This window comes from Mobula hypostoma, chromosome 10 (genome assembly GCF_963921235.1).
Source record: "Mobula hypostoma chromosome 10, sMobHyp1.1, whole genome shotgun sequence".
NCBI classification, from domain to species: domain Eukaryota; kingdom Metazoa; phylum Chordata; class Chondrichthyes; order Myliobatiformes; family Myliobatidae; genus Mobula; species Mobula hypostoma.
In genome coordinates this window covers 5,728,550-5,755,294 of record NC_086106.1, presented here as the reverse complement: position 1 = coordinate 5,755,294, position 26,745 = coordinate 5,728,550, and the positions used below count along the sequence as shown (strand labels likewise).

The 26,745-nt window shown below is 46.8% G+C and overlaps 1 protein-coding gene across 6 annotated transcripts in view; it reads right to left on the bottom strand.

Moving 5' to 3' along the window:
* LOC134352622 (neuronal PAS domain-containing protein 3-like) overlaps positions 1-26,745 on the bottom strand; it is a 751,612-nt gene that overhangs the window by 478,823 nt on the left and 246,044 nt on the right. For 4 of the 6 annotated variants that reach the window (XM_063059934.1, XM_063059933.1, XM_063059935.1 and 1 more), the window contains one exon: positions 9,958-10,143. The exons of the other annotated variants lie outside the window; for them this stretch is intronic. In XM_063059934.1, coding sequence (XP_062916004.1) covers positions 9,958-10,058 — 101 coding nt within the window. In that variant the 5' untranslated portion in view covers positions 10,059-10,143. The remainder of the gene's footprint in view (positions 1-9,957; positions 10,144-26,745) is intronic. 6 annotated transcript variants of the gene reach the window in all.

The following is a 26,745-nucleotide window of genomic DNA, read 5'->3' as shown; positions in this document are numbered from 1 at the left end:
TTGAAGCTGCTCACTCTCTCCACCTCTGATCCCTCTATGAGGATCAGTGTGTGTTCCCTCATCATGTCCTTTCTGAAGTCCACAATCGGTTCTTAGGTCTTACTGATGGTGAGTTCAAGGTTGTTGCTGTGACACCACTCAACGAGCTGGTATATCTCACTCCTGTACGCCCTCTCGTCTCCATCTGAGATTCTGCCAACAATGGTCGTATCATCACCAGCAGTAGCAGAGTAGACAAGAGGTTGGTACCCGATAACACAGATTAGAACATTGTAGAGCCAGGACAGCTATACTTACGAATGCACAGGGATCTTGTAGGAACTGTAGGACACAGGGGTAGTCCAGCGCCAGCAATCAGGTTCTATACCCGCTGCTGGCCGTAAGGACTTTGCACATTTTCCATGTGACCCACGTGTGTTTCCTCCAGGCCCAGTTTTCCTCCCACATTTGGTGCCAGGGTAGCATACCAGTTAGTGAGACGCCATCACATCTCGGGGCGTATAGGAGTTCAGAGTTCAATTCTGGTGCCGTTCCGTAAGAAGCGCTGTACGTCCTTCCCGTGGAATGCCTGGGTTTCCCCCGGCTGCTCCGGTTTCCTCCCACAGCCCCAAGACATATTGGCCAGGTGAATGTCTCATTGTAAGTTGCCCCGTGGTTACTTCAGGGTTAATCGAGTTTGTCGGGGGTTGCTGGGGTGGCTTGGCTCGAAGGACCGGAAGGACCTACTCCGCAGTTTGTCGCCAAATACAATTCAAAAAATAAAAGTTCCAAAGGTGTACCGGTTAGGATTGGTAAGTCGTGGGAAACACAGCAACACCTGCAAGCTGTCCCCAGCGCATCCTTGGACAGTGTTGGAATGATGCAAATGACGCATTTCTCTGTATGTTTTGATATTTCAATGTACATGTGAAAAATAAAGCTAATCTTTAATCCTTAATATATCTGCTACCGTACAGTAGGATTGTATATGGGCAGTGGAACTATTTCTATTAATACATGCTAGGAATTGTACAGACAGGATTATGTCTATTCACATGAAGAGAGTGGAGGATTATACTCAGTTACACACACTAGGATATTGTATAGACCAGAGAATTATGCTCGTGAAAATACAGAGAATACTGTATCGGCAAAAGATGTATTCAGCATAATCAAGCATGGGATATTGTGTATATGGAAGAATTGTTCCATTTAACCAACAGTGAACTACTATGTAAAAGCACATTTACACCCACGATAAACAGTCTGCATTTTGACACAAAACCTGATGAATGGCTATAAGGAAAGATTGAATAGGATAGGACTTTATTGCCTGAAATGCAGAAGGCTGAGGGGAGATTTGATAGAGATGTGCAAATTATGAGGGGTATAGACAGGGTAGGTGCAAGCAGGCTTTTTCCACTGAGCTTGGGTGGGACTACAACTAGAGGTCATGGGTTAAGGCTGAAAGGTGAAAAGTTGAAGGGGAACTTCTTCACTCAGAGGGTAGTGAGAGTGTGGAACCAGCTGCCAGCACAAGCGGTGTGTGTGAGCTCAATTTCAACGTCTAAGAGAAGTTTGGATCGGTACATGGATGGGACGGCTATGGTCTCGGTGCAGGTCGATGGGAGTGGGCAGTTTAAATGGTTCGGCATGGACTAGATGGGCCAAAGGGCCTGTTTCTGTGCTGTGCTTTTCAATGACTGTATGATTCTACAACCTCAGTCCGAAATATCAACTGCTTATTCCTGACCTGCTGAGATAGATGCTGCCTGACCTGCTGAGTTCCTCCGGCATTTTGTGAGAGTTGTTCGAGATTTCCAGCATCTGCATAATCCCCTGTATTTGGGGTATTTTATGGCTAGACTAGTGGGATGTTGTTCACAGGAGGGTGGGATATTTTGTGAGGAGGATTAAACTCTGTCACACACCGTGGGATGTTAAAAACTTCAAAGTTCAAAGTAAATTCAGATGTATGAGGGGTGACCTCATTGAAACCTATCGAATGGTGAAAGGCCTCGACAGAGTGGGTGTGGAGAGGATGTTTCCTACGATGAGGGAGTCTAAGACCAGAGAACACAGCCTCATAGAGGGGTGTCCTTTTAGAACAGAGATGAAAAGAAATTTCTTCAGCCAGATTGTGGTGAATCTGTGGAATTTATTGCTACAGGTGGCTGTGGAGGCTAAGACTTTATGTATATTTAAGGCAGAGGTTGATAGATTCTTGATTAGTCAGGGCATGAAGGGATGCAGGGAGAAGGCGGGATAATGGGGCTGAGAGGAAAAAAATGGAATGAACAGACTCGATGGGCCAAATGGCCTAATTCTGCTCTTATATCTTATGGTCTAAATCTATTATCAACGAACATATATATATCACCATATTTAACCCTAAGATTCATTTTCTTGCGGGCATACTCTATAAATCCAATAACCATAATAGAATCAATGAAAGATTTCCGCACCAACAGGGAAGAAAACCAAAAGAGAACAAACTGCAAATATAAAAAGAAAGTTAAAAAAATAAATAATAATAATAATAATAAATAAATAAGCAATAAATATCAAGAGTATAATTGCAAGATTGCACCAGTGAACCACGGTGACGTTCTGCGGGCGACGTACCTATACACACAGTAACACTCACTGGATATTGTACACAGGAGAGTTGCACCTGTAACATAAGGTGAATTCTAGCATTGACATCGGGAACTGCCTCACCTGTGGAGGTCACCTGTTCTCAGGACCAGAAAACTAGAGTGAAAGCCAGTCATAAGAACATTGAGCGATGTTGTGAGAACCTTTTAACCTACTCCAAGATCAATTGAGCCCTTCCCTCCTACATAGCCCTGCATTTTTCTATCATCCACGTGGCTATTGTAGGAGTCTCTTAAGTGCCCTGAATGTGTCTGCCTCTATGACCACCCCTGGCAAAGTGTTTCACACACCTGCTGCTCTGCATAAAGAATTTATCCCTATACTTTTCTCCAGTCACCTTAAAATTATGCCCCCTCAAGTTAGCAATGTGGGAAAGGTCTCCGGCTGTCCACTCTGTCTATGCTTCTTATCTTGCACACCTCTATCAAATCACCTCTAATCTTCCTTTGCTCCAGAGAGAAAAGCCCCAGCTTATTCAACCTCTCCTCATATGACATGTTCTCTAATCCAGGCAGCATCATATTGGGCAGTGAGGAAATGTCCATAAATTTGGAGAAGATTAGAGGAGGGGTGGAGGGAGGAGATGCAAAGAGATACTCAGCCTGGCATGAAGAGACCTTGAAGGTCAACATGCAGGTTGAGTTGGTGGTGAGGAAGACAAATGCGGTGTCAGCATTCATTTCGAGAGGACTAGAATATAACAGCAAAGGATGTAATACTGAGGCTTTATAAAGCACTGGTGAGGCCTCACTTGGAGTATTGTGAGCAGTTTAAGGCCCCATATGTGCTGACATTGGAGAGGGTTCAAAGGAGGTTCACAAAAATGATTCCAAGATTGAAAGGCTTGTCATATGAGAAGCATTTGATGGCTCTGCTCACTGGAATTCAGAAGAATGAAGGGTGACCTCATTAAAACCTATTGAAAGTTGAAAGACCTTGGTAGAGTGGATATGGACAGGATGTTTCCTATAGTGGCGGGGGGCGGGGGATGTCTAGGAGACAGCCTCAGAACAGAGATGAGGAGGAATCAATTCACCAGGGAGTGGTGAATCTGTGGAATTTGTTGCCATGGGTAGTTGTGTAGGCCATGTCACTGGGTATGTTTAAGGTGCAGGTGGATAGATTCCAGATTGGTCAGGGCATGAAGGGATATGGGAAGAAGGCATGAGATTGGGGCTGAAAGAGACAATGGATACACCATAGACTCGAAGGGCCAAATGGCCTAATTCTGCTCCTATATCTTACAGTCATATGCTTTTTTTCATTTTGGATTAACACTGCCCAAGACTATTGGGGTGTAGTAGTCCTGCCTACAGATATTCCACATTATCCAGCAGATTACCATATCAATATAAATCCCTTGCACCAAACTTAAACCCAACTGCTGGAGTGAGAACTTAGAACAGTACAACTCCCTGATCTTCTCCAATAGAGATTTTCTATTCCTCATTCTGGCTCCCCCCTTACTCCTTCTACTCAGCTGCCCTCTGTTGCCCCTCCTCCCATGGTCCTCTCTTCGCTGCTGTCAGAGTCCTCCTTCTTCAGCTCTTTACCTTTTCTACATAACACCCACCTACAGGATTGGCGGGGGGGGTGAGCGGTGGGGTGGAGGTATGTCTCTACCAAAGGAGGTGTAAGGCGCTCCTTCCCTCCGCTAGCCTGCAGGTCACCCTTGGGTAAGGTGTAGCACCTGCTTAGCCCCCGATCAGAGTCATGTGAAGCCATGGGAGCAGGTGGTGGATGGTCGTACAAGCAGCCGGTGCAGATTACAAGTCCTGGTTATGTGACCACTGACACCAGGCAGACAATCTCTGAAGAGTATTGACAAGGGCTGGGGTCACCCGTCTTATAAAGGCACTGCCCAGAAGAAGGCAAACCACTTCTTCAGAAAAATTTGCCAAGAACAAAGCCATAGAAAGACCATGATTGCCCATGTCATATGACGTGGCACATAATAATGATGATGATGACGACGATGATGAAGATGATGATGATGATGATGATGATGACGACGACAATGATGATGATGATGACTGACGATGATGATGGTGACGACGACAATGATGATGATGATGACGATGACAATGATGATGATGACGATGACAATGATGATGATGATGACTGACGATGATGATGATGATGGCCCCATCTATCCACCTTGCCTCTCACCTGGGATCACCTACCACCTGCTAAGCTTGTACCCCTTCCCCTCTCCTCCCTCCCCATCATCTCATTTTAGCTTGCTCCCTCTTCTTTCCCAGCCTTGGTAAAGGGTCTCAGTCTGAAATGTCAACTCTTTATCCGTCTCCAATAGGGATCAGGGGTTCCCAACCTGGGGTCCACGGACCCCTTGCTTAATGGCATCAGAAAGGCTGGGAACCCCTGCTGGTCAGATAGCGCCTGACCTGCTGAGTTCCTCCAGCATTTTGTGCGTGTAACTCCTTGATCTTTGGTGTTTTGATGTCAGCATCTTAAAGTACTTGAGTGAATTAACTGAACGGAGATTAACTTCCAGTTTGGAGGCACTGGGTTTACTTCCCTGCAGATGAGTCCACCTACTCACCTGACCTCTCACCTGGGATCACGTTTCACTGTAATTCCAGTCTAATGACTATCATACCCCCTTCCTCCACCTCATCCACCTCTAATTACAACACCGGCACTTTCTCCTCACGACATCCGAGATCTCTACAATTCATCAGGCTGCCTTCTAAAAGTAACCTTGGCCCGTGGCTGGGGTTGGGGGGAGGTGGGGTAGGGTGGGGGGGGGTGGCAGACCTGACACTGGGTGTTGGCCTGTGTCTGAATCAAAACCTTGGGGTCTTAGGTTCAGTAGCAGATGGCACAGAGTCAAGAAGTCAGTTAGCCTCAGCACCACTGGGAGAGCGAGTGGGTAGACAGGCAGGAATAGACGGCAAGCGTTCACACACCCAGGCACTTCCTGAGAATCACAACACAGATCTCCTGTGCTGATCTAACTATATTCAGAGACTCCTTGAGGTTCAGATGCACTCCCTGGTTAAATTGGACAAATACGTACAAGGTCCCACAGTATTCTTGTAAACCAGAATCAGGTTTAGCATCTCCTGCATATGTTGTGAAATTTGCTGACTTTGCGGAAGCTGTACATTGTAATACACAATAATAGAAAAAATTGTGAGTTACATCAAGTATGCATTCAATAGTTAAATTAAATAAGTAATGTAAAAATAGAAATAAAAAAGTGGTGAGGTAGTGTTCATGGATCCAATGTCCATTCACAAATCCGATGGCAGAGGGGTAGAAGCTGTTCCTGAATCTCTGAGTGTCTGTCTTCAGGCTCCTGTACCTCCTCCCTGATGGTAGCAATGAGAACAAGGCATGACCTGGGCAATGGGGTTCTTAATGATGGACGCCGCCTTTTTGAGGCATCGCCCCTTGAAGATGTCCTGGATACTGCGGAGGCTGGTGCCCATGATGGAGCTGACTGAGTTTACAACCCTCTGCAGCTTATTTCAATCCTGTGCGGGAGCCCCCACCACCACCCTACCCCAGATCAGACAATGATGCAGCTAGTTAGAATGGAAATATTACTCCACTCTTCAAGAAGGGAGAGAGGTAGAAGAAAGGAAACTATAGGTCAGTTAGTCTGACAGTGGTTGGGAAGATGTTGGAGTTGATTATTAAGGATGAGGTCTCAGGGTACTTGGAGGCACAATAGAATAAGCCGTAGTCAGCATGGTTTCCTCAAGGGAAATTCTTGCCTGACAAATCTGTTGGAATTCTTTGAAGTAACAAGCCGGATAGACAAAGGAGAATCAGTAGATGTTGCATACTTGAATTTTCAGAAGGCATTGTCAAGGTGCCACACATGAGGCTGTTTAACAAGCTATGAGCCCATGGTATTACAGGAAAGATTCCAGCATGCATAAAGCAATGGCTGATTGACAGGAGGCAAAGAGGGAGCCTTTTCTGGTTGGCTGTTGGTGACTAGTGGTGCTCTACAGGAGTCTGTGTTAGGACCGCTTCTTTTTACATTATATGTCAATGATTCAAATGATGGAATTGATGGCTTTGTTGCAAAATATGCAGACGATATGAAGATAGCCAGAGGGGCAGGTAGTGTTGAGCAAATAGAGAGGCTACAGAAGGATTAGCCAGATTAGGAAAATGGGCAAAGAAATGGAAGGTGGAATACAGTGTTCGGAAGTGTATGGTCATGCACTTTAGTAGAAGAAATGAAAGGTTTGACTATCTTCTAAGTGGAGAGAAAATACAAAAATCTGAGGTGCAAAAGGAGTTGGGAGTCCTTGCGCAGGATTCCCTAAAGGTTAATTTGCAGGTTGAGTCTGTGGTGAGGAAGGCAAATACGATATTGGCATTCATTTCGAGAGGAGTAGAATATAAAAGCAAGAATGTAATGTTGAAACTTTATAAAGCACTGGTGAGACCTCACTTGGAGTATTGTGAGCAGGTTTAGGCCCTTTATCTTAGAAAGGATGTGCTAAAACTGGAGAGGGTTAAAGAAGGTTTACGAAAATGATTCTGGGATTGAATGCCTTGTCATAGGAAGAGTGTTGGAATGTTCTGGGCCTGTATTCACTGGAATTCAGAAGAATGAGGGGTGACCTCATTGAAGCCTATCGAATGGTAGCATGATAGAGTGGATGTGGAGAGGATGTTTCCTATGTGGACGAGTCTGAATCCAGAGGCAGTTGCAAGAGCTCGGGGCTCCTTATTCAGGATTCCCTGAAGGATAACTTGCAGCTTGAGTCGGTGGTAAGGAAGGCAAACGCCGAGGCTTTATAAGGTTCTAGTCAGACTACACTTGCTGTGTTGGGTGCAATTTTGGGCCTTTTATCTAAGAAAAGATGTGCTGGCATTGGAGATGGTGCAGAGGAGGTTCATGAGAACAAACCCAGGGATGAAAAGGTTAACGTAGGAGGTTTGATGGTGCTGGGCCTGCACTCTCTGGAGTTCAGCAAAATGAGGAGGATCTCATTGAAACCTATTAGATATTGAAAGGCCTAGATGGAGTGGATGTGGAGAGGATCTTTCCTATAGTACATGAGTCTAGGACCAGAGGGTGCAGCCTCAGAATAGAAAGGCATCCATTTAGGACAGAGGAGGAGTTTCTTTAGCCAGAGGGTGGTGAATCTGTGGGATTCATCGCCACCGTCAGCTTCAGAGGCCAAGTCATTGAGTATACTTAAAACAAAGGTTGAGCATCATTATTATGTGCCGTGTTGTATGACATCATCATTATGTGCCATGTCATATGAGATGGATTATCATGGTCAATTTTTTCCTACAGAAGTGGTTTGCCATTGCTTGTTCTGGGCAGTGTCCTTACAAGACGGGTGACCCCAGCCATTATCAATCCTCTTCAGAGGTTGTCTGCTTGGTGTCAGTGGTTGCATAACCAGGACTTGTGATCTGCACCGGCTGCTCATATGACCATCCACCACCCGCTCCCATGGCTTCACATGACCTTGATTGGGAGGTGGAGGAGCTAGGCAGGTGCTATACCTTGCCCAAGGGTGACCTGCAGGCTAGCAGAGGGAAGGAGCACCTTACACCTCCTTCGGTAGAGACATATCTCTACCCCACCCCCCCGCCAATCCTGTAGGCCTCCTTTGGTAGAGACGTAACCCTGATCTGTGGGGGGGGGGGGGCGGTGGGTGGAGGTTAAGCAGACGTTATGCCTTGCCCAAAGGTAATCTGAAGGCTAGCGGAGCGAAGGAGCGCCTTACACCTCCTTTGGTAGAGATGTATCTCTACCCCAACACCCAAATGGTCATTGGGATAGTGAATTCCAAAGATTCATGACCATCCTTTCTTTGAATGGGTTAGACTAAGTCTCCTCCCTGGTTCTACATAACCTTACAAGAGGAATCAGCCTTGTAAGAGGATTCCTCTTACAAGAGGAATCATTGATAATGGCTGGGGTCACCCGTCTTGTAAAGCATCCTCTTTGTCAATTCCCCTTAAAAACTTAAAGGTTTCAATAAGATCTCCTCTTATCTATCTAAATTCCAATGTATTGGCCCAATCTACTTAAATTCTTCAGAGGACAACCCCCTTTATCCCAGGAATCAGCCTAATCAGACTTCTTGGAAATGTGCTGAATGTGAGTACCACCATTATCATCATATGCCATGTTAAATGAAATGGCCAAACATGGTCTTCCTCCCGTCTTTAATCTAAGTTCTAATAAGCTCTTCAAAACTGGTACCGTGAAGCATTGTGCTAACCACTACACTACCGTTCCCCCTCCCCATTCTGACCAGTACGAAGGCTCCTGAAAGAGGCAGCAGAGAGTAGTCGGCTCAGCTAGCAGCCCCATCATGGGAACCGGCCTCTCCCCGTTCTCAGAAAGATGCCCCAAGAAGGCAGCAACCATCATGAATCACCCCCACCACCCAGGACACGTCCTCTTTTCATTGCTACCTTCAGAGGGAAGCAACAGGAGCCTGAAGACATCAGAAATATTGCTCTTGGACACGGTGACCGTCCCTGTCCACACCAGTTTGCGTTCCATCTATCTCACTAACCACTCTGTTCACGTGCCTCAAAGCAATTCGTTCTGCTTCCGCGTGTCTTTCAACCATTCCATCCGGTCTACACCACTGGTCTTCATTCTTGCTGCCAAACAATATCACATTACACTTCACTGTGTCCCCCCACAGGACCTTAACCTACGTTGAAAGGCCTGGTGGACGTGGAGGTGTTTCCAGCAGTGCGATAGTCTGGGACTGGAGGGCACAGCCTCAGGGTAGAAGGATGCCCTTTAGAACAGAGCTGAGGGGGGATTTCTTAGGCCAGAGGGTGGTGAATCTGTGGAATTCATTGCCACAGATGGCTGTGGAGGCCAGGTCACTGGGTGTAGTTAAAGCAGGGGATGATAGATTCTTGATTGGTCAGGGTATCAAAGTTTATGGGGCTGAGAGGATAATAAATCAGCCATGATTGAATGGCAGAACAGACTCGATGGGCTGAATAGTCAAATTCTGTCCCTACTGTATGTCTCTGGTCTTATACTTCATAAAGTTAAGTTACATACAAAGTTCAACGTAAGTAACTCCTTAACATCTGATTGTCTTAGCCTCACTTCACGTTGTTACATTACGATTACCAACGGTTTTATCTTTGGAAGCTTAAACTGGTTAAGGATTTTTGAGATGACCAAGCAAGATGTTTGAGATGATCAAGGACTGGTTGTGATTGGAGAGAGAAAGTCCACCCCATCCTCACCACCCTCCTCCCACCGACACGGCCCCCCCACCCCGAGAAAGCTGCATAGAGAGTTGCATGCTCAACTGGGGGCCACGCAAGTCTTACCAAGGGACAGGCTGGTTCTTTACGAGCAGTCCTTGAAGGAAGTCCCACTCTACGCTAACACATTTCAGTTCATTGTTGTATTGGGTTGCCATCTTTAACATTCAGCCACCTTCCCAGAGTCACCTGGCTTTACAGCATCCCTACAGGGCTTTTGATTGGCTGGCTTCTTGAGATTTCCTTGACCTCCTAAAAGAGGGGTGAAAGAAGAAAATAAAGTTGGATTTTACACAACACTGTGCTTATCACATAGTCCGTCTTTACAGTCTAATGTCTTCCACTGAAGAGGTTATCTGACCGTAAAAGCTTTGACAAAGTGGGACATAACCTCAGGATTGTTGCTTTGGCTGGATAGTGTCACACAAGCTAGAAAGGTCCCAGCCACAATCCTCATTCTGAGGTGAGGTAGTTTATGTTGGAAGTTACATTTGATTGGCCTCCTCTAGACAGTGAAGGGACTAGAGAGCTAGAAAGAAGGGAAGGTGAGGCAGTGGGTGTTTTAGAAAGATGCAAAGACATTCGATTGGCCTCCTCTAGATTAGTGGAGGGATTCGGGAGCAAGAAGGTAGGGAAGGTGAGGCAGTGGGTGTTGTGAAAGGATGCAGAGAAGTGTTCTATGTAGAACATAGAAGAGTAGAGCACAGAAACAGGCCCTTTAGCCCACATTGTTGTAGCTGAATCAGCTAAAAGGTAGATCACAAAAACACTCCAAAAATGAATCCATCCTACCTACACAATGACCATATCCCTCCAGCTTCCTCACATCCATGTGCCTACCTAAAAGCCTCTGATGTCTTTGCCTCTACCACCACACCAGGCAGCATAATCCAGGCATCCACCACTCTCTGAGTAAAATACTTACCCCCCACATCCCCTTTGAACCTACCCCCCGTCACCTTCCTTGCACTCCCTCTGGTATGAGACATCTCTACCCTTGGAAACAGATACTCTCTGTCTACACTATCGGTTCCTCTCATAATCTTATAAGCCTCTATCAGATCTCCCCTCAGGCTCCACCTCTCCAGAGAAAACAATCCAAGTTTGTCCAACCCCTCATGCTAGCACGTGCTTCTCTGTGGAACGTCCTCCATTTTCTCAACTGGAGAACTGGCTCCTGGGAAAAAGCACCAGAACAGCCCAGGTGTACCTTTATGGGTCCTCACAGGCTAATTTCTGCCATGGATACCCTAATCATTGGCTACTAGCAACTCCCTCATATGTTTGGCAGAAGGAATCCAACTGAAAAAAGCCAGGGGCACATAAACCAGGACTTGAAGAGGAGGCAGAGACTCAGCTGAAGTCTGAGGAGAGTTGCTTTAGAAGTAAAGCAGGTAGACATTGCCTATAAATGTCCCACTATGGCCGACAGGCGAAGCAAAGCATTGTGGGTTGTGGTTGTCATGGAAATGGCTGTGGACTAGTTAATACCACCACCCCTGCTGACAAGATGGAACAGGTGAAGAACTTGCCTCAGTTAAAGAGCAATGCAGATGGATAATACGCTTCTGCATGAGAGGAAATGAAATAGTCTGCTGGCAATGGCAGGTCTCTGGTCCAGTTTTGTCAAATTTTCTAAAATAGTAAATAACTCAGTGAGAACCCAAGTTTCCAAATTTAAAGGTTCATCTTTACCCAAGTTATTTCTGTGCCTCTTAATTTGGATGTACTGTGTGACATTCCTACAATTCAGTAATGACATGTCTGATGAGTTTTTCACTGTAGCAGCATTGCCTTGAACTCAATCCCTCACTTCCTAACCTTGGTGTGGAAGGTAGGGAGAGGGAGATGGAGATAGAGAGGGAGGGAGAGGGAGAGCGGGAAGGAGAGGGGGAAGGGGAGGGGGGAGGAGGAGAGAGAGACAGAGAGAGGGAGGGGGAGGAGGAGGGGAGAGGGAGTGGGGGAGGGGCAGTGGGAGGGGGGGAGGGGAGGGAGAGGGGAGGGGGGACAGGGGGAGAGGGAAAGAACAGGGAGAGGGGGAGGGGGAGAGGGGGAGGGGGAGAGGGGAGAGGGGGAGGGGGAGAGGGGGAGAGGGAGACGGTGAGAGGGAGAGGGGAAAGGGGAGGGGGAGAGGGAGAGGCGGAGAGGGGAGGGGGAGGGAGAGGGAGAGGGAGAGGGGAGGGGAGAGGGGGAGAGGGAGAGGGGGAGGGGAGAGGGGAGGGGGAGGGGGGAGGGGGGGAGGGGGAGGGGAGGTGGAGGGGGAAGGGGAGGGGGAGGGGGATAGAGAGAGATATAGAGAAAGCAGTAGATAGAGAGGAGGAGAGAGAAAGAGAGACAGAGTGAGAACAATGACAGGAGAAGATTGGATAAAAGAGAAAGAGGAAAGAGAGAGTGAAAAAGACAGAGAAAGTGATAGAAAGAAGAAAAGAGAAGAATGAGGAAGAGTGAAAGGAGAGTGGAAGAGAAAGAAAATGAAAGCATGAAAAGGGAGAGGAAGAGGAAGTAGGGAGAGGAAGAGGAAGTAGAGAGAAGAGAGGAGAGCGGAGGACAGAGGGGTGGCTGGTAAAGCCGTTGCCTCACAGGGCCAGGACCCCAGGTTCAATGCTGACCTCGGGAACTGTCCGTGTGGAGTTCGCATTTTCTACTTCTCACTGCCCGGGCATCCTGGGGGTCCCAGTTTCCTCTCAAAGGTGTGCAGGTCGGTAAGCAAATTGGCAGTTATAAATGACCATTACTGTGTGGGATCCGGGCAAAATGTTGAGAATGTTGGGAAGAATAGAAAATGGGATTTATCTAGGATCGGTCTAAACAGGTGGCTGATGGTTAGCACAGGTTTGACGGGCAGAGGGGACTGGTTTCCTGTGTCCCTCTTTGACTCCACGAGAGGGAAGGAAGGGTCTGGTGGGGGCAGAAGGAAAGAAGGGAGGAGGAAAGCTGTGGAAAAATAAGATACCTCACCAGGGAGGACACACTATTTAATCAGGATTCAAGAACCCAGAGGCTCAATGTCATTTCCAGTACACAAGGGTAAAGGAGAACAAAATAATTGTTACTCTAGCACAAAAAACATAATAAGATAAAGAACACAATAATATAAAAAACAATAAGTATAAATACATAAGATTTCTCATAAATACATAGCTTTATTTATTTATTGAGATCCAGTGCGGAATAGGCCCTTACAGTCCTTTGAGCTGTACCACCCAGCAACTCCTCCCCTGATTTAGAAACATAGAAACATTGAAAACCTACTGCACAATACAGGCCCTTCGGCCCACAAACCTGTGCTGAACATCTACTTACTTTAGAACTACCTAGGCTTTACCCATAGCCCTCTATTTTTCTAAGCTCCATGTAGCCATCCAGGAGTCTCTTAAAAGACCCTATCGTCTCCGCCTCCACCACTGTCGCCGGCAGCCCATTCCACGCACTCACCACTCTGCATAAAAAAAAACTTACCCCTGACATCTCCTCTGTACCTGCTTCCAAGCACATTAAAACTGTGCCCTCTCGTGCTAGCCATTTCAGCCCTGGGGAAAAGCCTCTGACTATCCACACGATCAATGCTTCTCATTATCTTGAACACCTCTATCAAGTCACCTCTCATCCTCCGTCACTCCAAGAAGAAAAGGCCGAGTTCATTCAACCTATTTTCATAAGACATACTCCTCAATCCAGGCAACGTCCTTGTAAATCTCCTCTGCACCCTTTCTATGGTTTCCATGTCCTTCCTGTAGTGAGGCGACCAGAACTGAGCACAGTACTCCAAGTGGGGTCTGACCAGGGCCCTATATAGCTGCAACATTACCTCTTGGCTCTTAAACTCAATCCCACAATTGATGAAGGCCAATGCACTGTATGCCTTCTTAACCGCAGAGTCAACCCCAAGATCCCTCTGATCCTCCACAGTCTTGCCATTAATACTATATTCTGCCATCATATTTGTACCACAATGAAGCACAACACACTTATCTGGGTTGAAGTCCATCTGCCACTTCTCAGCCCAGTTCTGCATCCTATCAATGTTCCGTCGTAATCTCTGACAGCCCTCCACACTATCCACAACACCCCCAACCTTTGTGTCATCAGCAAATTTACTAACCCATCCCTCCACTTCCTCATCCTGGTCATTTAAAAAAATCACAAAGAGCAGGGGTCCCAGAACGGATCCCTGAGGCATACCACTGTTCACCAACCCCCATGCAGAATATGACCTGTCTACAACCACCCTTTGCCTTCTTCTGAGCAAGCCAGTTCTGGATCCACAAAGCAATGTCCCCTTGGATCCCATGCCGCCTTACTTTCTCAATAAGCCTTGCATGGGGTACCTTATCAAATGCCTTGCTAAATTCCATATATGCTACAACTACAGCTCTACCTTCATCAATGTGTTTAGTCACATCCTCAAAAAATTCAATCAGGCTCGTAAGGCATGACCTGCCTTTGACAAAGCCATGCTGACTATTCCTATTCATATTATGCCTCTCCAAATGTTCATAAATCCTGCCTCTCAGGATCTTCTCCATCAACTTACCAACCACTGAAGTCAGACTCAGTGGTCTATAATTTCCTGGGCTATCCCTACTCCCTTTCTTGTATAAGGGAACAACGATCTGCAACCCTCCAATCCTCCGGAACCTCTCCCGTCCCCATTGATGATGCAAAGATCATTGCCAGAGGCTCAGCAATCTCTTCCCTCACTTCCCACAGTAGCCTGGGGTATATCCCGTCCGGTCCCAGTAACTTATCCAACTTGATGCTTTCCAAAAGCTCCAGCACATCCACTTCCTTAATATCTACATGCTCAAGCTTTTCAGTCCACTGCAAGTCATCCCTACAATCGCCAAGATCCTTTTCCATAGTGATTTAATCCTACCCTAATCACGGGACAATCTACAACGACCAATGACCTGGTAAGCCTCAATGGGCCAAAGCCTCAAATCCCCACTCCAACACTGGCCCACTCACACCATGACCACTCCACTGAAACCTAACATATTTTTATTATTCTTTCAACCAACACACATAAAAATTGCTGGTGAACACAGCAGGCCAGGCAGCATCTATAGGAAGAGGTACAGTCGACGTTTCGGGCTGAGACCCTTCATCAGGACTAACTGAAAGGAGAGATAGTAAGAGATTTGAAAGTGGGAGGGGGAGGGGGACATCCGAAAAAGATTTATTGTTCTTTGCCAGATGCCTAATTGTGCGCAATCCAATCTCTCCTCGGGACTATGGTGCATAAAATATGCCAACTGCCCCTGTTTGCTTCTTTTAAACTCTCTCTCCCTCCAAGCAGTCCCGGGACCGTGGCATGCAAAATGTGCTGACTGCCCCAGCTCACTTCTTCCTATCCACCGCAGTGCAGTTTCTGTACCAAGCAGTGATGCAGCATGTTAGGACACTCCCTACTGCACATCCGTGTTGGTGCGTGGCCAAGTCGTTAAGGCATTGCACTAGCGACCTGAAGGTCGTGAGTTCGAGCCCCAGCCAAGGCAACGTGTTGTGTCCTAGAGCAAGGGATTGAACCACACATTGCTCTGCGACGACACCGGTGCCAAGCTGTATGGGTCCTAGTGCCCCTCCCTTGGACAACATCGGTGGTGTGGAGAGGGGAGACTTGCAGCATGGGCAACTGCTGGTCTTCCATACAACCTTGCCCAGGCCTGCGCCCTGGAAACCTTCCAAGCCGCAAATCCGTGGTCTCGTGAGACTAACAGGTGCCTATATAAGCTGCGCATCTGTGGGAGGCTGTGAGTACTGACATGCCTGGTCCAGCTCTCTTCAGCCTCCCCGGAAAACAGAGGGCTTGGTGAGCTTTCCGGACCGTGACTAATTCACAGCAGGCTCTCAAGCAGAAACAACGAGGTTGTGAGCTGGACCACAAGTGAGCCGGTTGTGGAGCTGTTATGGGACGGGAAGTTTGGCGGTGAGGAACATTAGCTCCCGCTTTCCCTGGTTGATGCTGACAGGGCCTTTATGTTCCCAGAGGGACAACCTCAGTGAAGAAGGGAATCTGATGAGTCCCGAGTTAATCAGTTCATTCAGCAGCACACTTATCCCTCATTGGTTTTGTACAGCCGCAAAGACACGTCCTGCCTTCCCCTCCTGAGTGTAGTTACCTAAACAAGCACACAGAATCAGATTCAAGTTTGATATCACTGGCGTGTGTCCTGAAATTTGTTGTCTTTGTGGCAACAGTGCAATGCCATACATAATAATAGAGAAAAAAAATCTGAATTGCAGTAAGTATAAATATTTTTGTACCGTCCTCACTCAGGACATATCCTCTTCTCACTGTTACCATCAGGAAAAAGGTACAGGAGCCTGAAGGCACACACTCAACGATTCAGGAACAGCTTCTTCCCCTCTTCCATCCGCTTTCTGAATGGTCATTGAACCCATGAACACTACCTCACTGTTTTTTTTAAATATATATTATTTCTGTTTTTGCACTATTTGTAATCTAGTCAACATACATATATATACTTACTGTAATTGATTTACTTACTTTTTTTTCTCTTTCTATATTTAGTATGTTTTGCATTGAACTGCTGCCACTAAGTTAACAAATTTCACAGCACATGCCAATGATAATAAACCTGATTCTGATTCTAAATAGTTAACTTAAATAAGTAGTGCCAAAATAGAAATAAACAAGTAGTGAGGTAGTGTTCATGGGTTCAATGTCCATTCAGAAACTGGATGGCAGAGGGGAAGAAGCTGTTCCTGAATCACTGAGTGTGTGCCTTCAGGCTCCTGCACCTCCTCCCTGACAGTAGCAATGAGACCTGGGTGGTGGGGGTCCTTAATGATGGACACCCCGCCTTTTTGAGGTATCGCTCCTTAAAGGTGTCCCGGATACTACGGAGGCTGGTGGCCATGATGGAGCTGACTGAGTTTACAACTCTCTGCGGCTTGCTTCAGTCCTGTGCAGTAGCCCGTGCACCGCCCATACCAGACGATGATGCAGCCAGTTAGAATACTCTCCACGGTACATCTGTAGGGATCAGTCGATCAGCAGGCCCCACTCTTGCCCCTGAGGCAAGGGACCCCAGCCTCACAGACTCGAGCACAGAGAGGCAGCACTCCCCAGTGCTGAGTGAGTACTACCCTGTCAGAACTGGCACCTTTCTCAAGGGAAATTAAACCAGAGACTGGGCATGCCCTCTATGGGGGCATCAAATATCAGAGGAGTCCGCTGGGAGCAAGGAGTTTCTCGCGTGTCAGTTTAAACACTGGATTATCAAAATCACCTTTATTTCCACTGACATATCGCATGGAATTCGTCGTTTTGCGGCAGCAAGACAGTGGAATACATGAAAACTAGGATTTATAAGTGTGGGCACGTGGTCAAATGGTTAAGGTGTTGGACTAGTGACCTGAAGGTCGTGTGTTCGAGCCCCAGCCGAGGGAACGTGTCGTGTCCTTGAGCAAGGCACTTAATCACACATTGCTCTGCGACGACACCGGTGCCAAGCTGTATGGGTCCTAACGCCCTTCCCTTGGACAACATTGGTGTTGTGGAGAGGGGAGACTTGCAGCATGGGCAACTGCCGGTCTTCCATACAACCTTGCCCAGGCCTGCGCCCTGGAGAGTGAAGACTTTCCAGATGCAGATCCATGGTCTCGCCAGACTAATGGATGCCTTTAATTTAATAGAATTTATAAAGAAATATTAAAAAATAAGTAGTACAAAGACAGAGCAAAGAGTAGGTAATGCTCATTGTTGATTCAGAAATCTGACGGTGGAGGGGAGAAAGCTGTTCCTAAACATAGCGTATGTGTCTTCGGGCTCCTGTACTTCCCCCCGGATGGCAGTAACGAGAAGAGGGCATGTCTTAAGTGGTAGGGGTCCTTAATGATGGATGCTGCCTTTGGGCTGGAAGGGCCTCTTATCATGCCGCAACTCTAAATAAATTTTTAAAAGTTAAAAACGCACATCCAGGAACTGTCAATAAAGGTTAGTGCTTTCTCAGGGAACTTCCATTATAAATACTACCACACTACTGCTAACTCGTTTTCAGTGAGAGCTTGCTGAGATGGTGACCCACTGTAAACACTGACCGAAGGTCAGGAGCTCCAGGGCAGTTCCCTGGTGCGCGTCCGTATCAGTGAGGATTCCCAGAGGTATTTCTGTATAGAAGGGCACATTCACATAGCCTAAACAAGAGAGAATCTGCAGATGCTGAAAATCCAAGCAACACACACACAAAATGCTGAAGGAACTCAGCAGGCCAGGCAGTATCTATGGCAAAAAGTACAGTCAGGTCCTGCCAAAGGGTTTCAGCCCGAAATGTTGACTGTAATTTATTCACATGGCCTCCCCAGCATCCAGGACATCTTCAGGGAGTGGTGCCTCAGAAAGGTAGTGTCCATCATTAAGTACCCCCATCACCCAGAACACGCCCTCTTCTCATTGTTACTGTCGGGAAAGAGGTATGGGAGCCTGAAGACACGTAGAACATAGAATAGTACAGCACAGTACAGGCCCTTCAGCCCACAACGTTGTGCCAACCCTCAAACCCTGCCTCCCATATAACCCCCCACCTTAAATTCCTCCATATACCTGTCTAGTAGTCTCTTAAACTTCACTAGTGTATCTGCCTCCACCACTGACTCAGGCAGTGCATTCCACACACCAACCACTCTCTGAGTAAAAAACCTTCCTCTAATATCCCCCTTGAACTTCCCACCCCTTACCTTAAAGCCATGTCCTCTTGTATTGAGCAGTGGTGCCCTGGGGAAGAGGCGCTGAATATCCACTCTATCTATTCCTCTTATTATCTTGTACACCTCTATCATGTCTCCTCTCATCTTCCTTCTCTCCAAAGAGTAAAGCCCTAGCTCCCTTAATCTCTGATCATAATGCATACTCTCTAAACCAGGCAGCATCCTGGTAAATCTCCTCTGCACCCTTTCCAATGCTTCCACATCCTTCCTATAGTGAGGCGACCAGAACTGGACACAGTACTCCAAGTGTGGCCTAACCAGAGTTTTATAGAGCTGCATCATTACATCGCGACTCTTAAACTCTATCCCTTGACTTATGAAAGCTAACACCCCATAAGCTTTCTTAACTACCCCATCTACCTGTGAGGCAACCCGTGACACACACTCAACGATTCAAGAACAGATTTTTCCCCTCTGCCATCTGATTTCGGAATGGAGATTGCACTCACATTCAATGCTGGGAGACCAGTGTCCATGATGGATCTGGCTGAGATTACAACCCTGTCCCTGATTCTCCATGTACTGGGGCAGAACGGTAGCATAGTGGTTAGCAGGACAGGACAGGCCACCCTGGTTCAACTCGTGCCGCTGCCTGTGAGGGGCTTGACCGCTCCCCCGGTAACCTCGCCGGGTTTCCTCCGGGTGCTCTGGCTCCCTCCCACTGTCCAAAGACGTACCGGTCAGTAGGCTAATCGGTCATTGGAGATCGTCCCATGATTAGGCTCAGATTAAATCTGGCTCGAAGGTCCGCGCTGCATTTCAACGAATAAAAGTAAATAATAAAAAAATCGGCGCCTCTGTACAAAGCAGTCAGAAAGCTCTCCACGGTCTGGTGACATATCGAAAGGCAGGAGGAGAGAGAGCAGCGTGTGCAACCCTCCGGTGAAAAATGATATCGTATCTGTTAAATAGGGGCCGTGGACAATTCTGATTTGATGGAGAATGGACGTGAAAGCACAGAGGAACATCTGGAGAAATTTCTGAAATGCTTGTTCGCTGCTGTCGTTACTGCGTGGTCAGGAATCTTTCGGAGGGAAGGCCTCAAAATCCCTGGCTTTGCCTGCTGTTGACGATCGAGAAGGAGGTCAAGTCGTTCGGACAGAGATGGCGCTCAGTACTCGGTGTCGGAGAGCTGATCAGCACTCAAAGTTTTCGGATGACTCAGAGTCGGATTGTGGTCGGCATGGCAGGGAGAGTTTTTCTTCCTTCTCCCGTCTGCGTGAGATGTGGGACATTTGAGAGACTTTGAACTTTACTGTGCTCATGGACTTCTTCATCAAGTTATGGTATTGTTGCACTGTTGTAACTATATGTTATAATTATGTGGTTTTGTCAGTTTTTTCAGTCTTGGTCTGTCCTGTGTTTTGTGATATCACACCGGAGGAAATATTGTATCATTTTTTAATGCATGCATTACTAAATGACAATAAAAGAGGACTACGTGTCTTCATAATCTAAAATCCTCAAGTTCCTAATGAATTTTGGAACATCAGTGAGCCTTCTTTCCCATCCAGAAACACGGACAGACACTGTGTCTGTGTTGGGCAGAAGTCAGTTGAACAGACACAGTTTTATAAATGATATCTCCTGTAATCCAGTGTCAAGTCTGAGCTGGTAGCACTGTGAGCCGAGCCTCACTGAACCAACCTGCTGCAGGCAACTATCAGGCAGCTTCATCTCTAATATCACAAGGCTTGAAAATCCAATTACTCCACACAACTAATCTTGCCGCGGTATCAATCACCTCTGCGCCCTCCCTCGCCCGAGGCGTGGGAAACTCTGCTGAGCAAACACCCCAGCGCTGCCTTACACCAAACGCACCAGCACTGCCCTGGGGTCCAGGATTCAAAGCAGCTCTCAATTATCAAGGGAGGGCAATCCTGAGGTGTCTTAGCTAAGTTAGCAGCTATGACCCAGAGTTCTGAATGATTAACTAGAGGCAGATCCCAACAAGTAATAAAGTCGTAGAAAAGTACAGCACAGAACCAAGCCCTTTGGCCCATCTAGTCTGTGCTGGACCATTTAAACAGCTTAGTCCCACCAGGACCATAACCCTCCATACCCCTGCCATCCATTTACCTGTCCAAACTTCTTTTAAACATTGAAATCGAGGACACAAGCACTAGTTATGCTGGCAGCTCGTTCCACACCCTCACATCCCTCTGAGTGAAGAAGCTCCCTCATGTTCCCCTTAAACTATTCACCTTTCACCCTTAACCCATGACCTCTGGTCGTAGTCCCACCCAACCGCAGTAGAGAAAGCCTGCTTGCATTCACCCTGTCTACACCCCTTATAATTTTCTTCTACCTCGATCAAATCTCCCCTCAATCGTCTATGTTCCAAGGAATAAATTCCTAACCTATTCAATCTATCCTTATAACTCAGGTCCTCCAGTCCCAGCAACATCCTAGTAAATTTTCTCCGTACTCTTTCAACCTTATTTTCCTCTTTCCTGGAGTTCGATGACAAAATCTGCATGCAACACTCCAAATTAGGCCTCACCCATGTCTTACAAACATTCAACAACATCCCATCTTCTGTATTCAATTAATTTGCGCAAGACCGGAGTGGCTGGTGGGCCTTGGTTGGAACTGTTCACAGCATCCTGGAGGAGAGGCACCGAGCAGTACTAACCGCCGCCCGACAAAGAAGGAAAGGAATAGCAGCGGCTCCACTTACAGATCCAGCAGCGTTTTCACGTCCTTGTCGTGGGCGTCTCCTTCGCTCACAACTTGGACTCAGCAGCCACCCTCGAACACACAACACAACTGCACAAATCTAACCGTCGTCGTTGGAAACAACGGACAACCAACCAATCAATTTGGCACAGCATTGTTTACCGACGGGACTGTACCTCTTCCTGTGCTGGACTGCTCTGTGTTCTATGGTCCTTGGTCCATAGACCACAGAACACTCGCAATTCTGTACAGATGTACCATGGAGAGCATTCTAACTGGCTGCGTCACCATCTGGTATGGCGGGGGCGGGGGGTGGGGGGCTATTGCACAGGATCAAAGTAAGCTGCAGAGAGTTTTAAACTCAGTCAGCTCCATCATGGGCACCAGCCTCCGTAGTAACCAGGACATCTTCAAGGAGCAGTGTCTCAAAAAGGTGGCGTCCATTATTGAGGACCACCATCACTCAGGCCATGCCTTGTTCTCATGGTTACCATCAGGGAGGAGGTACAGGAGCCTGAAGACACACACTCAACAATTCAAGAATGGCTTCTTCCCCTCTGCCATCTGATTCCTGAATGGACTTTGAGCCCATGAACACTGTCTCACTACTTTTTTATTTCTATTTTTGAACTACTTACTTAATTTAACTATTTTATATATACTTACTGTAATTCACATTGTTCCCCTCTGTTATTATGTATTGCATCGTACTGCTGCCACAAATACAACAAATTTCACGACACATGCGGGTGAGAACAAACCTGATTCCGATTCTTCCTGTCTTTTTCTTTAGTTTCTTTGCAATCTGGGCATCGCAGGGAAGGCCAGAATTTATCGCCTGTCCTGATCTTTACAGTTCAGCTGTAAGATCAGGGTTCAGTTACTGCCACTGTCTACAAGGAGTTTGTAGGCTCTCCCCACGGCCACGTGGATTTCCTCCAGGTGCTCCGGTTTCCTCCCACATTCCAAAAAGATGGATGCGTTAGGGTCAGCGAGCTGACTGCGTGCTATGTTGGTGTCAGAAGTATGACTGCCCCCTCCATCCCCCCCTCACACCTTCGGACTGTGTTGGTCATTAATGCAAAAGACGCATTACACTGCATGTTCTGATGCACGACAAATGAAATTAATCTTTATCGATGATCTGTGTGATGTCCTTAGATACAGGAATGGAATTAGGCCATTTGGCCCATCGAGTCTGCTCCATCATTACATCATGGCTGATCCATGTTCCCTCTCAGTCCCAATCTCCTGCCTTCTCCCTGTATCCCACCGTGCCCTTCATGTTCTGCCAGACAACAGTGCAGAGTGTGCAGGTTGCTACCCTACAGCTACGGATTATCTTTCCTCCTTGAGTACTCCTGTTTCTGACATCTCAACGTGCCCAACCCCACGGTGCGTTCTGCTTCCAGGGCTTGTCGAGACTTGTCACCTCATTCCTCAGACAAAGGTGAGAAGCCACGCATTCCTTCCCTTTGGTAGTGGAGACTGGGTTGTTGAAGCAGGCTTAACTCTCTCCAAGTGAAGGGCAGTGGTGATGTTTCTCCGTTGACAGTTTATTCCTCTCCATAGACGCTGCCTGACCTGTCGAGTTCCTCCAGCATTTTGTGTGTCTTTTTCTCTCCAAATGTACAGTCCTCTCTCAGGGCCTCCCAGTTGAATGTAAGCCCACCTGCCCCCCACCCAATCAGCCCCTTTGGTTGTTTCCTGGTGCACGTGGAGTCAGAGCACTGGGCCTTACACTAGGGTTCGGCTCTCCACACACCCTGAGGGAACTACTTACATGATGGGTTGGATTCTTATGGAACAGTTGGTGTCAGGATGGGCCGGACCTTATCCAACTCAGGGAGATTTCCTTTTGGATCTTCTGTTCTTGGGTTACATCTGAGCCACTGTGTGACGGAGCAGTTCTTTCTACAGATATGGGTGGATTGGTTATGGAAAAACATTAGGACCTCAGAGTGAGTCAGGTTAGGGAAGGTCATGGTCAGGTCAAAATAGGTCATGGTCAGGTCAGTATAGGCCATGTTCAGATGAAAGAAAGTGATGGTTGGGTCAGGATAGGTTATGGTCTGGTCAATATAGGTCATAGACAGGTCAAGATAGGTGACGATCAGGTCAGGATAGGTCATGATCTGTCATGGTTAGGTCAAGAAGGTCGTGATCAGATTTAGGGTAAGTTGTTGACAAGTCAGGGTAGGCCTTGGACTGATCAGGATAGGTTGTGGACAGGTCAGAAATGTCATGGTCAGGTCAGGATATGTCGTGGACAGGTCAAAAAGGTAATGATCAGGTCAGGATAGGTTGTGGACAGGTCAGAAAGGTCAGGGTTAGGTCAGGATATGTCGTGGACAGGTCAGAAAGGTCATGGTCAGGTCAGGATATGTCGTGGACAGGTCAGAAAGGTAATGGTCAGGTCAGGACAGGTTGTGGACAGGTCAGAGTCAGGTCAGGATATGTCGTGGACAGGTCAGAAAGGTCATGGTCAGGTCAGGATAGGTTGTGGACAGGTCAGAAAGGTCATGGTCAGGTCAGGATAGGTTGTGGACAGGTCAGAAGGATTGTGGTCAGGATAGATCTTGGTCAGGTTAAAGAAAGTCATGGTCAGGACAGGATAGGTCATAGTCAAGTCGAAATAAAAATCAAAAATTGCTGAAAGAATTCAGCAGGGCAAGTAGTATTTGTATAGAAAGAAAAACACCACCAACGTTTCGGGTCTGTGACCCTGTTCTAATGAGAAGTCCCAAACCCGAAACATTGACTACATTCCTATGGTCGGTATCTCTGCCTGATCTGCAGAGTATTTTTGGGATGAGTTTCGGTTGGCTGTAGTCAGGTCTGGTTTGTAATGGCTCTGGATGGGATTGGCTTCAATAAGCTGTGGTCACTCTGGGTTTTAATTGGCTGTTGTCAGACTGGGGTTGGATTGGATCTGTTGGGCTAGGTTTGGTGGGGATTGGCTGTGGCCAGGCTGGGAGTTGATTGGGTGTGGTGGGTCAGGTTTGTATTGGCTGTGATTGGGATGAGTTTGGGTTTGCAGTAGTCAGGTCAGGTTTGGAATGGCTCCGGATGGGATTGGCTGGATTCACTGTGGTCAGACTGGGTTTGGATTGGATTGGCTGTGGTCAGACTGAGTTTGGATTGGATTGGCTGTGGTTGAGACTGGGTTTGGATTGGATTGGCTGTGGTCAGACTGGGTTTGGATTGGATTGGCCGTGGTCAGGCAGGGTTTGGATTGGATTGGCTGTGGTCAGACTGGGTTTGGATTGGATTGGCTGTGGTCAGGCTGGGTTTGGATTGGATTGGCTGTGGTCAGGCAGGGTTTGGATTGGATTGGCTGTGGTTGAGACATACACCTTGGAATTGACACAATCCTGCAAACCCGGTGAGTACCGGCACACATCAGGGATCTCTAATAAAGACTGACGTGATCCAGGGAACCATATATATACAGTAGGAACATGCTGGAAATAATAACATAATACTGGGAATACCTTATAAATATCTACTTCTCCCAGAAAACTCCATGTGATTGCTGACAATTGTTCAAGGACACCCTATCAATACCAATAATCTTTCAGCGGTTTTGTGTAAGTATTGTGAAACAATCCCGGAAACATCCTGTGTGTACTGATACATCCTCAAACATACCCAGTAAATACTAAACAACTCCTGAGAATATCCATGCACTGCCCAGAACTCCAGGTAAATGCTGAACTAGCTATTATTCAATATACGTAATTGATTTACTTGTTTAATTTATTATTATTATTATTATTATTTAATTTATTATTATTATTTTCCCTGATAATGTATTGCACTGAACTGCTGCTGCTAAGTTAACAAATTTCATGTCACACGCCGGTGATAATAAACTTGATTCTGATTCTGAAATAGTAAAACACTCCTGGCAACTCTGTATAAGTACTGGCGGATGCCCAGGAGCTCCCTAAAAACAATGGAATTTTTCCAGTAGAGCAGAGGAAAAATATACAAGTTCCCAGGAACAAGGTTGAAGCACACCAAGGAACCCTCTGTAAATGCTGATAACATTCCTTGGAATTCCTTGAGATTGCTGGCAGCCTCCGGGGAACTCCCTTTAAATGTTGCTGTTCGTTTGTTACGTGCCGTGTCGTGCTGTGTCATATGACATCATTATTATGTGTCGTGTTGTATGACATGGACAATCATGGTCTTTCCATGACCATGATTGTTCTTGGCAAATTTTTCTACAGAAGTGGTTTGCCATTGTCTTCTTCTGGGCAGTGTCTTTACAAGACGGATGACCCCAGCCATTATCAATACTCTTCAGAGATTGTCTGCAAACAACAGGAATTCTGCAGATGCTGGAAATTCAAGCAACACACATCAAAGTTGCTGGTGAACACAGCAGGCCAGGCAGCATCTCTAGGAAGAGGTACAGTCGACGTTTCAGGCCGAGACCCTTAGTCGTGATGAAGGGTCTCGGCCTGAAACGTCAACTGTACCTCTTCCTAGAGATGCTGCCTGGCCTGCTGCGTCCACCAGCAACTTTGAAGAGATTGTCTGCCTGGTGCCAGTGGTCGCGTAACCAGGACTTGTGATCTACACCAGCTGCTCGTACGACCATCCACCACCTGCTCCCATGGCTTCACACGACCCTGATCGGGGGCTAATCAGGTGCTACACCTTGCCCAAGGGTGACCAGCAGGCTAGCGGAGGGAAGGAGCACCTTACACCTCCTTTGGTAGAGATGTAAATGATGTCAGATTCCAGAAAATTTCCTGTCAACGCTGACAAGCTTCTTGGAAAACTGAATATCGAACCCCACCCCCAGATTCATTTTCAATGGTGAAAGTGACTAGAAATTTCTTGTAAGCACTTGTGGGATCTTCCCACAAATAATAATAATTGCCAGGAATCCTTTGTACATTTAAAGAGGAAATCCTAGTAAATAGAGGCACATTCCTGAGAAATGATAGTAAACATTAAAACATTTCCAGAAATTCCCTGTAAACACTGACACACTCCATATAATTACTAGCACAAGTTTTGAAAATAATATCACACGCTACAGAAATCTCCATCTAAAACACTTCTAGTGACACAGTTAATATGACCACTGCCTCACAGTGCCAGAGACCTGGGCTCATAGAGACACAGAAAATGAACCTTCAGCCCATCACATCTATTCTGACGATCATCCCCTTCTATATTAATCATAGTCATAGTCATACTTTATTGATCCCGGGGGAAATTGATTTTCGTTACAGTTGCACCATAAATAATAAGTAGAAATAAACCATAAATAGTTAAATAGTAATATGTAATTTATGCCAGTAAATTATGAAATAAGTCCAGGACCAGCCTATTGGCTCAGGGTGTCTGACCCTCCAAGGGAGGAGTTGTAAAGTTTGATGGCCACAGGCAGGAATGACTTCCTATAACGCTCTGTGTTGCATC